At 40.7% G+C, this 14,317-nt stretch overlaps 1 protein-coding gene across 1 annotated transcript in view; it reads left to right on the top strand.

Annotated features, from left to right (window-relative positions):
- The window catches only part of TG (thyroglobulin), a 161,979-nt gene that overhangs the window by 17,525 nt on the left and 130,137 nt on the right, over positions 1-14,317 (top strand). The window contains exons 10-19 of the mRNA XM_072855051.1: positions 280-867; positions 2,085-2,327; positions 2,666-2,803; positions 3,365-3,442; positions 3,890-4,002; positions 4,703-4,814; positions 6,325-6,525; positions 10,551-10,760; positions 13,029-13,183; positions 13,699-13,855. Coding sequence (XP_072711152.1) covers positions 280-867; positions 2,085-2,327; positions 2,666-2,803; positions 3,365-3,442; positions 3,890-4,002; positions 4,703-4,814; positions 6,325-6,525; positions 10,551-10,760; positions 13,029-13,183; positions 13,699-13,855 — 1,995 coding nt within the window. The remainder of the gene's footprint in view (positions 1-279; positions 868-2,084; positions 2,328-2,665; positions 2,804-3,364; positions 3,443-3,889; positions 4,003-4,702; positions 4,815-6,324; positions 6,526-10,550; positions 10,761-13,028; positions 13,184-13,698; positions 13,856-14,317) is intronic.

The following is a 14,317-nucleotide window of genomic DNA, read 5'->3' as shown; positions in this document are numbered from 1 at the left end:
CCCAGGAAGAACTACAGGCACCTCGTGCTCAAATATTTTGAAAAAAACCTATCTATATGCATCTTTCAGTGCTCACACGCCTTTGTAAATCTTACCCTGGTTCAGCATGGGAGCTTAAAAGCATTGGCCCTTTTAATAACAGGGCAGAAATGTTGTGGTTAGTATTGGGATAAGCGACCCAGTTTTAGCAATAGTGTTTATAGTACTAGGGGGGTAAGCGGTATTGTATATCTTCAGTGCATTCGTAAGACGTGCTATGCATGTTTTTCTTTTCCCCAGGCCCCAGTGCTTGCCAAGTAACAGGTGGTCAGGAGTTTCTAAAGGCTGTGAAACTCCTGTTGTCAGATCCAAGCGCTCTGTCTCAGCTCTCCAGCATTTACCTCCCGCAGTGTGATGCTGACGGTGCCTGGAGGCAGGTGCAGTGCAGTGGACCTTCTGAGCAAGCCTTTGAGTGGTACGAAAGGTGGATTGAAGAGAACAATGAAGGCAAAACCCTGCCCATTGCTAATCTATTTGACATCATAACTGGATATAAAGAGGCGTCTTCCAAAGGCTTCTCAGGTTTTATTAAAGCTTTGTATGAGGCTGGGCACCAGAATGTCTTCCCAGCATTCACCACGTATTCCTCCTTCACTGATCTCCCACCTGAAGTGCTGGAAGGAAACGTGACCTATGCATCTGAGAACATTTTACTGGATCCATATACGTTCTGGCAGCTTCTGAATGAGCAGTTGACCTATTACCCAGGACCGTATACTGATTTCAGCACTCCGTTAAGCCACTTTGAACTTCGTGATTGTTGGTGTGTTGATAGCAAAGGAGAAGAGCTGCCAGGAACAAAGGCAGAAGTGAACCAGGTCCCAGCATGTAAGTAACAGAATTTCTGGCACATAAGTAGCAGTGTTTCTGGTCTTTGTTTTTATGCCACAAGAGGAAAGTCCTTTCAAGTGCTGTGAGGTAGGAGACAATGACTTGTCGGAAAGATCATCAATACTGCCATTGTCGCTGGCCACCAGAGGTGGGGTAACTCATTTTTGGTAAATAAGTGGTGTCTCAGCTTTGGGAATAAGGAGGACTAAAGTTCCATTTCAAGTTTGTGTAGATTTTATAATTTGGAATTTGGACATATAATGCTTTTGCAGAAGATACTTAGTCAGACAGCAAAGGACACTTTGAAGTTAGAAACAGTGTGTGAAGGGTTGTATAGAAAATTCACGATTACGGTGTGATGTAAATGACTTTCAAGAACGCTTTAAAATGAGGCAAGAGGAATTTTCTTTACTGTTTCTTACTACACAGTCAAGAGTAACAGCTATCCCCTAGAAGTCACTAGGACAAGAGTGAGGCCAGCACTGAAGTTTGGTAAGCCCTCTGTCTAGACATCTCCACCAAAGCTGTTGGGCCCTCTTTGGGGTTACTTCAGCAAATGACCTATATTATAAATGTAGTCACTAAACCCATTCTCATCACATAGTAATTTTCCAGCTGGGAGGAAGAGACAGGACAATGAATGGCAAACTTCCAAATGGGCAAGGAGTGCTGGAGATGCCAGTCCTGTGGGCAAATGGGGAATAACGGGGACAAAGCAGGTTATCAGAGAGTTATTTTAGCAGAGAAGCTTTCACTGAGCTGGTTTGGTGTGTTGAACTGCCATATCTGAGTCAGTAGATGTATGGAGAGGACAGGCCAAGTGTCAGCTGCCACTCTGGACCCAAGGGATATACCTTCAGTTTCCTTTCTCACTCTCTTTTCTGATTATCCACTTTTTTCATGATGGTGACTGAGGGACAGTTCTGTAGAGACATATAACTCCATTTGTAACCCATGATGAGGAGGTAACTTAAAATTATAAAGGCTTTGGCCCAAGACTTGGAGAATGTTTGGGTGATTCCTGGTACTCTTGGACTCTTGTGGTTATATAGCTAAGCGTTGATGAGTCTTGTTTGCTTGCTTCATTAAGCAATTCAAAACTGAGCAAGTGCAGGAAGAAACAGAAGATGCTAATTAGAAGACCAGCTAGTTTTCACATGCAAATCTTTATTGGATTTAGATGAAAGGTATTAAAATACCCTCTGTTTCTGCAGGTCCTGGTATATGTGAAATTGTTAAGCAGGAAGCCATGAAATTTATGGAGGAGGCGGAGCAGCTCATCCTCGCATCAAATAGTTCCCACTTCCCTTTTGGAGAAAGCTTCTTGATGGCAAAGGGGATACAGCTCACAGACAATGACCTCCTACGTTCTGCTCGGCCCTACGAGACAGAGGTGGTGATCTCTGAAAAGCTGTTATTGGGCAGTGACTATGCTCTCCAGCTGGCTGCATGGTCAGGTAGGTGAAAGAGAGAAGAGAGCTTAATTAAATGGATTAATGCCCAGGATCTGTGCAAGAGTACTCTTTGTCAAATTCAACTTTGCTGAAAAACAGATGCAACTCAGCTGGTGTAATTAATCAGTGTAATTAACCTGCCAACCCAAGAGCTGATTTCAGTTGTCTTATATGTATGACACGATCCATATATAAGATTTGGACACTTACCAGCCTTTATGTACTTGCAGCATTTGTTAATTTGCTTTCTAAAGTACAGGGAACATTCAGGTGTTTGCAAACGTGCATTTAAAATATTTTGTACTGGCTACTGATAGCTTTCTTTTACTTATCTTTTACAGTCTTGCATTTCTACTGGCGGAGTCACTTTACTTCAAAACGTTCTGCTGGGGAAGCAACGCAACTGGGATTTCTCCCTTACATCCCACAGTGTGATGGCCTGGGAAACTGGGAGCCAACTCAGTGCTATGAAAGCACAGGTGAGCAATTGCTAATAAGATACTCTGGGCTGTCTGAACAAAGAAAAGCCAAGTGTAATTCTAAAAAGGTGGAAAACCTGTATTCTTGTAGCCAAACTGGAGAGAGGTGAAGTGGTCTACAACATGGGTGGAAAATTGACTGGAGTGAGGGACTCAAGTGGCAGCTCACTGGGGCTCAAAAATCAGTCGATGTTCAGTTGCTCGCTGCTAGTAGTGTTCCTCAGGGGTCAGTTCAGGGGCTAGTATTTGTAATGCCTTCATTAATGACCAGGACGAAGAGATGGAGTGCACTCTCAGCAAGTTTGTGGATGATACCAAATTGCTGGGAGTAGATGATATGCTGCAGGATAGGGCTGCAATAGAGTCTCACCAGAGCTGCTACATTTCCATTCTCACTGCTCTCAGGTGTGGTCCACTTATCGCCGGATAGCAGAGTTAAATGTGACTTAGGTTTACTGACCACTTTCTGTAGTGATGCTGAGGATGAAAATCTTCCCAGTACGCAACAAAACATACTGCAGAACAACATCTAAAATAAAGCTGCTTTTCTTCCCTGGCCAGGTCATTGCTGGTGCGTGGATGAAAGAGGACGTTATGTCATGGATTCCTTGGTCTCACGCTCAGCAGAACTTCCCAAATGTCAGTTGTTTTTTCTTCCTAAATATTTGTCATTACCTGTTCTTACAAATTTTAATATTTATTGAAAATTCTAGTATGATACGCATGAAACAAGGCTTGTTTCTAACCATTGCAAGAAAAGAAAAAGTAATTTTATGCTTGTTTTGCTAGTTCATTTAATTTCACTACGTGTGATTTTGGCTTGCATGATTTGAGAATGGACAGTCTACTGTTGGTGGCCCTGCTTGAGCAGGGGGGTTGGACCAGACGTCATCTCCAGAGGTCCATTCCAACCTCAACCATCCTGTGATTCTGTGGTTATCAAACACCAATCAGGAATTCCCTGCCTGAGGCTGTAGCAGAGCCTAATAGAGATGTGTGAAGGAGCTGGGGATGTACCCCTTTCTCTAGCTTAGGTTTGAGAACTTGATTTTATTTTAACATGCATGTATGTTTTCCCTTTTCCAGGCCAGACATCGTGTCAGCAATCTCGAACCAATGCCTTAATTTCCAGCTGGAGACAGAGCGGTTCAAAGCTGGATGCCTCTACAGCCGATCTATTTGTCCCCTACTGCCTTGAGGTGATTTAACATGACTGAGGGAGGAAGAAACAAAACCTCCCTGACTTTGCTTACACCATGCCAAAGGCCCATACAGTTTCAGTCTGTGCTCCTTAAGCACCCCTTGTGCATTCCTATTAACCTGAAAGAAAGGGGTAAGACAAAACAAACAACACGTTGCCCTCCATAAGGCAGAATTTAAATAGTTTTGAGATGAAGATCAGGAATAGGAAGCTCTGTGCCTCCCTATGCTGCCCTCCTACAGGGTGGCTCTGCCTAGTCCTTTTGCAGGGCTATGCTTAAAAGGTACAGCTTAATTGACTGACATCTGGGGGGTTCTTTCTTCCTGAGCTGTGAGAGAATGTCAGGATGAGAGGGAGTTGGATGCAGGTATCCCAAAATAGGGTCCGTGATACTCTCAAAACGTGGCAGTGAGCAGGATAGAGCCCTGAGATGGGCAAGGAACTGACATTTCAAACCAAGATTATACCAGAACTTCATCTCAATGGGCTTTCAGTCTGCATACTGCTTCTCTCAGGGCCTGGTCTGTGTATTAAATTAGGTAGACTGTATTTTAATATTTTGTCTTTCTTTTCAATGTGTTGTATTAATGGATAAACGTACATATAATCAAATTTTAACCAACCTTTGGTGTATGGATTGTGGCGTGTCTGTATTAATATACATTGCTCTGCAATGACATGTAATTGATTCTTTGTAGACAGGAGAATACGCTGTGCTACAGAGATCCAACACAGATATTTGGTGTGTAGATCCTGTGTCAGGAGAAGTATTTGAGCGTGGCAGCAAAGATTTGGATGGCAATCCTGAGTGTGAGTAATGCTTTACCCACAGCCTGTGACGCTAGTGGCAATGCCTCGTGCTTTGCGGCATATGTACTTTCCTTTTCAGAATGATGTCCGTGAAACAGTTTAATTCCTCAGTGATACAGCACATACAAGCGCATTGACATTGAAAGGGTATCTGAAAATAGTTATCCTTTACCTTCATAACACCACAAATAAAACAGTCTAGACAAACTGATGAACAGGCTTCTATGCATTTTTTTACTTTCCATTTCTTACCACCATAGAAAATTCTTTGGGCTCGTGGATGAGTTTTCTAAGGCAGTGAATCCTGAACTGTGGGAACTGGGCCACGTGCAGTGAGTGAGTCAATTTTACATGGTCCACAACTGCTCCACGGAATGCAATTAGGTCTATAATACCTTTGTATTGTCTTCAAATAAAAAGAGAGAACTGTTGAGGTCTCACGGGAGATGGTTGATCCAAAAAGTTGAAGAATCCCTGCTCATAGGAATTGGGATGCCCTATTGGAGCCTGTGCACTGGCTCTGCTCTTCTGAGCAGTACAGGCAGCCCAAGAGCCTACAGTTCTGCTGTGCTTGTTTCTTCAGTTCTTTAGCTACTGATTTTCTGATTGCCATCTCCCATAGAAAATTTGGGAGAATAATCTACTGGCTTCAGGCGAACCTTCTCCCGGAACATCTGTAACAGAGTAGTTAATTACTCAGGAGACGATAGTGAGTTAGATAGTACTTTCATCTGACGCAGCAAGTCTGCTTTCTTTTGGGCTAATATATGGGCTAATGATAGAAGTCCATGAAGACCTGTAACAGGCCTGATGGGGGATAAGTAACTGCACGTTCACTGAGGAATTAGTTGTGTAATGGTTCGTTAAACAGGTTTACAAGCAGATCAACAAAATTGTAAGAACCAACTTTGCCTCAAGTTTGGACTGAACTTTTTGGGTCTTCTTGTCAGGGTGTGATTCTGCATGCTCATGTCCCTGTTTTGTTTGTTTGTGGGGGACCATAAATATTACTGTTCTGTGGTTGGGTTTTTTTCTGGTTTTGAAGGTATTAAGGTAGGACATTTTGTCTATTTTAAAATGTAAATTATTGTATTGTTACACTTAAAATTACTTTCCTCAAAAATTCTTATTAAAAAGATTAATTTGATTTTTTTTAAATTAAAATATCAACATCTAAGTGATACACTATCAAATTTATGGCAAAAAAGGTGTTAATACAAAATAAATATCAGTATTCTTTCCACTATTTTATTGATGCAAATCCATATAAACTACACTTTAATCTCTAGAAAAAAAATGGTTTTTTTTCTAGTGGAAGTAAAATTTCACGTTTCTATAATGATTCAAATTATTTATGGTTTCATGATCACTCACCTTTCTTCCATATACAAAACCAGGCCAAAAGCACTGCTGTTTAGGACAATTCTGTACATTAGTATAATTCATTTCTGCAGATGATCAGTTTGTTGTCTTCTGCTCTGTATCTTGCAACAAATTTATCTCTTTAAAGGTCCCAGTTTCTGTAATATTCTGAAGTCTAAAACTGGTTTACGAGAAGCTGGCAAAGGCTACATCCCGCAGTGTGAAGGGGACAAGGGGACTTTCTCACCCGTGCAGTGCAGCCAGGATCAAGAGAGCTGCTGGTGTGTCTTTGACAATGGAGAAGAGGTGCCAGGGACACGAGTAAGCGGAGGAAGACCTGCATGTGCAAGTGAGTTCCTGCTTGGGGCCCATTGCTTCTGAGGAAGCCCAGGTCTGGAACTTGACCCAGATCCCAACTTTTTCCAGTATTTAGTTGTATTTAAGCTTCTTTGTTCAGACCTTTACAGAGGTTTTTGCTCAAGAGGTATGGTTATCTTTGTGTTATAGCAGATCTCAGACCTACCTGGGCACGATGTCCAGTTTTCTTCAAGTGCTTTGTCAGGGCAAAAGGAGAAGGGAATGGATCTTTGACTTTTCTTTATTCATAAAACTGGTTAAATCAAAGCAGTTGAGCTATTAAACTTAGCTAAAAAGTCAATCTGAACAGCTTGCTGCAAACTTGAACCTGTTCCAGTCTGAGCTGGCTCTGGGATTAAAAGCCATTCGACTGACTAAAATAAAATTTCAAAAATGTATGCTTCTGCCATTCCTACTCTTGGCTTGTGACCAGAGTTGTGAAAAGGATGTGCCAAAACACTACATATTCACAGAGTATTTCCTGCATGACCAGAGCTGCGAAGAACTGGAATTTACTCATGGTTTCCAGTTTGGGTAAATTTAATTTGCAGTGGCCTTTATACAACTCCCCATCACTGAGGTGAAGCAAAACAAATTAAACTTTCTACAAGGCTATGCTCCAAAGTGTAATGATTAGTGGAAACCAGAGATGTAAAAAGAAAACCTTCAACTAGTGCCTGCAGGACGCTACTGTTTCCATAGTTCTTTTGGTTTTTTTAAATGAGAGCTGTTGGTAGATTTAGGAAAACAAGCCCACATGGTAAGAAATTACTTCATTTTCCTTCTGCGATTCTGCTATATGAAGAGCAACACAGGCTCACCAACCAAACAGCTGATTGTGTCAGCCCAACTGGCTGAGGCATTTTAGTCAATTAGGTGATAACTCCTCAGCCAACTTGGAAACCACCTCTACCAGCATTTTCTTTGAACTCTCTTGTACCAATAGAGAGCTATGCGGTTGGGATTTTATGAGAAGCCACAAGGAGACCCCAGGGTTGTATCCGCCACGTGCGGTGTGGTGTTGTGTGGAGATGCCCAACTGAGCTCTGAAGAGATGAGTTCCAGAGCTAGGGTGGTGTACCCATGTCAGTGTAGCAGTCCAATACAGGCTTCTAGCTCTTCAGAGAGGCAGAGTTGATCAGTCTAACAAGTCCAGTGCTGCTGCGATCCTGCTTTCAGGTTATAGGCTAGTACCTCTGTAGGACACGGGACTGTGTGATACTTATTTTGTTTGGACCAGCTGGAGGAACTCAACGTGATACCCGGCACTCAACAGTATGGATTGACTTTCCCATAGACTCTGAAGGTGAACAGGGAAAAGTGGAAACGTTTCTAGTAGGCCAGAGAAAAGTCAGAACTAGTTGTAAATGTTAAGTCCTTGATAACTCCTTCTCTCCATGAAAGCTAATTTTCTAGATTTTCCCCTAAATTCCCAGGGACTTTATGGAATGTGTTCTAAGGAGGGTGTAGGTGTACCCCAAGATATGCCCCCAAGATGATTTTACATTTTGCATGCACATCTGATGTTTCTTGGGATCCTGTAATGCTGTACTTTTCCTAGAGGAAACAGTGACTGAATGATTAATGACCTTTTTTTTTAAAAAAAAAGACTGAGCTGAGAGAGAGAACTGCTTTGAAAATATAGTGGAAACCTGGCTTTACTGAAAGCTATTTGTTATTTTCTGCATAGAAATACCATTGAAATAATCTTTAATGATTTTCCTGGATTTTGAAATAGCAGTGGAACTTTTTCATGCTAAACAACTTAGTTATTGTGTAAGAATAAAGAAGCAAAAGTTATTTTTCCCCTCAGTCTATCCAGCCTTATACCTCTAGTCCTGGGAACTACTAATAATTGTTCAGGAAAAAGGGAAGGGAGTACTATCTCACTATCTTGGAGATCTTGTCTATCAGCAAAGAAGCTGTTGTGGTGGGAAAATACGATAAACTTCTCCTCCAACATCAGAACAGACTGTAAACAGCAAGTAATAACTTCACAGTGCCCAGTGCATGCAATGAGGTTTTCATTACCTTAATCATTTCCATTGGAGGTAGAATCCAACTTTTTCTAGTTGACATGCACTAGAGAGATGATGCCAAGTATCCTAGCGGTCCTCACATGCATCTCCCATCCTCATGCCTGCTTTCCACAGCTCTGAGTGGAGACAGAGGAGAGAAAGCCTTCCGGAGAAGGTCATGGAGACAGTAATTTCCTTATAGAAATCCTTAGAAACACCTATGAGAGAAGTGTCAATATTCAACTGGATTCTGATTCACTCTTACAGGACCAAGAAATTAGGGCAGAAGTAGAAGAATGACAAAATGGTGCAGGCTTGATAACAATAGTAAATGAGATGACATCTGTAGAAGGATAAATGAGCAAATTACTGATTGTGAACTGAAACCTGTGAACCACACCAGGAAACCATCCATCACTTATGTTTTGGGGGCTGGTTATTTTTCTAGTTTATATACCAGGTCTCATTGGAACAGACAGTAAAAGACTGTAGCAGAATATGCAGAATATGGCTGAGACTAGATTTGACTTGCTGGATATAGAAATGTGTTAGGGCAATAAAGATACATAGACTGATTTTTATATACTTTGTATTAAGAGATATTAATATAATTTACACATAATGGTGGATGTAGTTTACATTGGTCAGGATAAGTATTACTGTCTCTTTTACAGTGATATCTTTTGGTCCTAAAATCTCAAGAGGTTTATTGAAAGTTTGTTAAGCAACAATGCCAGGTTTCCACCTTTACTGAAAAAGAAACTGGATACAGAGTCAATGAGTGAAGAGGAGTAATGTAGTGGCCCCATTTACAGAGTTATTGCAGAAAAGATGCTATAAAGGAGACTTGGAAAAAAATGCATTTGGCAATTCAGAGAGACAGATATGAAAGCCTTTTATTTTGGCATTAAAATGCTCAGAGTTAGAAAACAAAGATGTACTGTGCACACTGGATCCCAGATTCATCCTGCAATGTTTTAAGCTTTAACTGAAGTGGCTGCTAAGTTAAGGACTTAATCTCCATATCTCCGTCAGAAGGGGAGAGAGAGGCTGCTCATACCTGAACCATCAGCAGTGTTTGCCTTCCTCCAGTGACTGGGGAGGTTGGGACTGATCTGAGCATTGGTGTTTGGAAAATGATGTATACATACAGCAAGCAAGTCAATTGTACGATATGAGAACATCTTTTTCTTTATATTTATTTATCAGTGAGGAAGTTGTTTTTTCTTCCTGTGTCTTGTAGCTCTAGAACTTGGAAGTGTTTCATTATTACTAGATTTATTCAGTAATTAGGTTGGCATTTGGCTAATATTGAATGAAGCAGTTGGTTTGTACTGATTAGTAGAAATTAATTATCATTGCAGTTAGCCTGCTATAATAGCCTGTTACAGTGGGCTAGCAGGGTTGAAATGACTGTATTGATGCAGAGTGAGTTGATAGGGTAAACTTTGTGCTCCAGCTCCAAAGCTGTATACTACTGTTAGTAGTATTGTATATGTTATAGTATATAGTAACATATAGTTATGTTAAGGACCTGCTGAGTCACCAGAAAAATCCTGGTGCTGTTGAAGACACCATACTCATGAGGTCCTGATCTTAAAGTTTTCGAACTTCACTCTAAAGGGAATTGAGGTGTTTTTTTTGGCCCTGCCTATTTCCACTGGATATCTTTTGTAAAGGTTTATTCTGCTGATGGTTAGAAACCTCCTCACTTCCTGCTTAAATTTATTCATGACTGTTTTAAACTTATCTGTTCTTAGAAACCATGCACATAGCTTTCTGGACCCGATGCATTACCCATCAAAGTCAGTATGTGTTTTTTCATCAGCTTTAGTAAACTGAACCATGCTGACATGAAACTAGATCCAAGTTGAGATGAGTGGGAAATGCACAGGGGGCTGTCTAGGTTTTGTCTGTTGATATGAAGGTTATGCGGACTTTTTGCTAGAAATGCTTCATAGTATGCCACTAATATATCCCCTTTCTTATGTGTCTAAAGGTCCGCAGTGCTCTCTGCCATTCGGTACCTCATCTGTTCTCAACGGAGCTGTATTTTGTGAAAACATTGCTGGGCAAGCTTCAAGCGTTCAGCAGTGCCGGCTGGTGTGTCGCCAGGGCTTCCACAGTGCCTCTTCCAGCACGTCGTTTCAGTGTGATGTGCAACAGCGTCGATGGGTCTCGGCTGCCCCGCTCTATCAGGCCTGCCAGAGTATGTCTGAACTGCCGTGGGCTGGGAAGGGCGCAGAGCAATGTCAATAGATGTACAAAAATGTGCTTTCATCACGAAGCTACTGTGTGAATGACAGTAATAGGACACAACAGTTATATGGCAGTTGCTAAATTAAGGTGTAGTAGATTAGTCCTGTCTCCTGCCATTTTCATCTCTCTCTCTCGGCTAGCTCCTATGCCAGAAATCCCACTTTTCTGTAATAATGTAGCTATAAATAGTTATTCAATCTATATGCAGATTTTTCTTTGCAAGTTAAAAGATGCTGGCACCATGAAGTGGTTCTGATGCAACCACTTAGTCCTGGAAGAACAGATGAGCACCAGATGTTTGAATTTGGCATAACTTGATTGTTTATTTGCATAATCAAGTCACTGTTACTTCTGCATCTCTTTGCAGCAGTCTGTTCTTTAGGATTATTGTTGTCTTTGTTGGCTGACTTGTGGTATTTTTCAAACCATTTTTCTTTCAAGAAAAAAATGGCACTTTAAATCTTGGAAGAATCAGTTGTCTATGCAGAGCTCTTGTAACTGGATATTAATGTTGGCCTTTTCAATTATTTCAAATAGAGATACATTCTGATCAAAACAGTAATTTGTAGCAGTGCTGAACTTTGAGAAATGCAGATCTTGATGCCAAGTTTGCAGCCACTCTTCATCTCCAGAATGGGTTAAACCTATTCTGGAAACCGCTGTATTGACAGATTCCCAGTTATACCCCAGATCTTCTATTCCAAATGTAAATGATTTTAAACTTTAAATTTCAGACTGAGACTTTTGTCTGTCTGTAATCATGTTAGCTAGGTTTTTGTAGCATGTTATGAAGTAACTTTCATGTTTGCCTGATGGCAGTTGAATAACTGTTTGTAAGGCCAGGGGGGAGTGTGTGGCAGTCTGATACAAGCTGCTGTTTAATGCCAGCTAAGGACTTCCCACAGTAATTTATGTTTGAAATAGAGCATGGTTTTAAGGAGAGAAAAAAAATTCCCAACACATCTGAAGGCGATTGGATAAACTTCATGATAATGGAGAATTCACCACAACACTTAGTAATTTGTTCCAATGGATAATTACCCACACTCTTAAACATCTTATTTCCTGTTCCTTATGTGTAGACTTAGAGATTGTGGTTAAGTCAGCTCTTAACTACTCCCCGATAAACTAAACAGATAGAGGGCTTTGTGCCTTGCAGGAAGAAGCAAGCTTTTGTGTCCTCTAGTCCCTCCCACCATTCTCCTTGGATGCTCTCCAGGCTTTCCCATGCTCACTCATTTTGGGAGCGAGAGATGGAATTGTGCTCCAGCAGTGACACTCGTACATGATGCAGCGAGGGTCTGTAGAGGAGGTGAAGCTCTTAGCGAGAGCTCTGCTGCTTCTCCAGGCTGGTGGGATAAGAGCCAGCTCCATTTGGAGGTGGCATGACAGCATCACCGCTGTGCTGAATCTGAGATAACAAACCCTCCACGAAGCCTGGGATCAGTGTAACTCCAGTGGAGACAAGAAATCTGCATCTTTTTTATTCTGGCTAATACCTGGCTAAATAGATTTTCATTTTGTGACTGATGAGCTCACGGGTTTCTCATTGATTTCTGTCGTTGCATCACTTTGGTTTGCTATCAAAAAATTGGAAGGCCCTTGTAGATGTCCACATCAATGCCATTATTATGCAATCAAATTTATTCTCTCCTAAAACTTGATTCCTAGTTAATTTGACAAGCTAGGTTTCTGAAAACCCATTTGAATTAGTATTAATTGCTTTAACCATTTAATTCCTTTTTTTAATAGAAGTTCTTTCATGATTGTGCCTGAGAGAAGCAGAGGTTGACAGGTCAATAATTCCTGTCTTCCAGTTTCTTTTCTAAGTGTTGGCATAACGTCAGCTTTCATCTAGTTCTCCGGAAATTCCTATCTGCCAAGGCTTATAAAAAATCATCATTAATGATCCAGATTGTTCCTTATCCTTCTGTGAGTTAGTGCTCCAATGTAAAATAACTCTTTATTATTATATATCTGTATCACCTGGCTTTTTCTCTAATTCAAAACATATATTTATCAAGCATGTCTCTTGCTGCTTATTATTTTCTACGGAAAACTCTACTGCACAGAGAAAACTCTACCTAGAAACGGGGAGTTGCTATAGATGCAAGATCAAAATGCCAAATCAGTGTTGTCTTTTCTCAAAGTAACTTTGAAAGTCAGTTTCCCCATTAAATAGTGAGGCTACTAAATGCCCTTTCTACTTATTTTTTAGAGCTGCAATTACTTCAGACAGTCCAAGCTCAAACGCACTTTCAACTACTACTGCCTCCTGAGAAAACTTGTAGTTCTGACTACTCTGGATTGCTCCAGGCATTCCAGATATTTATTTTAGATGAGTTGAAGGCTCGTGGTTTATGTCACCTCCAGGTAATTTCAATTCCTTATTCTCTGTTGTTGTTGGGGTTTTTTTGTTTGGTGGTTGTTTTGGTTTTTTTTTTTTTTTTTGGTTTTGGGTTTTTTTTTGTATTAAAAGAAAAAGTGAGACACAAAGTAGAACTCTGTCTGTTTGAGAGAGGTGAAATAGCAGAAAATGCCATGAAATCTGCCAAGATTGGCAGCACTGTTATATGGATGGCTGGTAAAATAAGATGTTTAGTCTCACTGACCCCACATCGGCAGATCAGCTTAATTGTAGCCATAGAAGTCATACCACATCAGTCCAATATTTATTAAAAATATATTTTGATGGAAGAGAACCCTTTGTCTATTCTTACAGTGAGTAAATGACCTGCTAAAATTATCTTTTCATACTTCTACTTCTGTTTTTACAAGCCCTTTTGAAAATATTGCCTTTGAGAGTAGCACAGTGAAATTGAATAGGCAAAGGCACGAACTAGTAAGTTCTCAGACTAACCGTGGTTTCATTTAACTTTGAATTTGAGGTAAATGCGTTTGGAAATACCGGCTCAGTTTCTGTCTGTGATGATTCCACTGTCTATGTTGAATGCCTGAGCGTGGACCGCCTGGGGGTGAACATCACGTGGAAGATTCAGCTGGAAAACATTCCGGCAGCTTCTCTCCCTGACTTACATGATATTGGTAAGTTTTTTTCCTCTGATATTTCTGTGAATTAAGCATGCTTTACTTTTAATTGTTTTGCTTCCCTGTGTCTGCTCTTAGGAGGCACTAACAAGGTAGCATAAATGCTCATGGAAAGAGTCTCTATAATGCTAGAGCTGTGTTTTTGAACTTTTGGTGTTGATATATTTATCTTTTCGGGCTGTGACTGCACAGTGGAAAGGAGCTATAATTGAATGTTTCTTTCAGATAGGACTGCCTCTCCCAGCTTCTTTAACTGAGATTGAAAATTTATTTATCAGGCATGAGCTGAACTGTCCCAGCTGTTAATTTCCAGTAGGCAGGTCCTCAGTGGTGGAAAAGAGTGTTCCTTATTGGGTTGGACTCAGAGAAACACAACTCACACATTGCCAAAAATATAACTAATTTCTTCCAAGTTTTTTTTTTTTTCTTAATTTCTTTCTGTTTTCTTCTTTTCTTTTT

This window comes from Ciconia boyciana, chromosome 2 (assembly GCF_034638445.1).
Source record: "Ciconia boyciana chromosome 2, ASM3463844v1, whole genome shotgun sequence".
In the NCBI taxonomy this organism is placed as follows: Eukaryota; Metazoa; Chordata; class Aves; order Ciconiiformes; family Ciconiidae; genus Ciconia; species Ciconia boyciana.
This window is presented reverse-complemented; position numbering and strand designations above follow the sequence as displayed.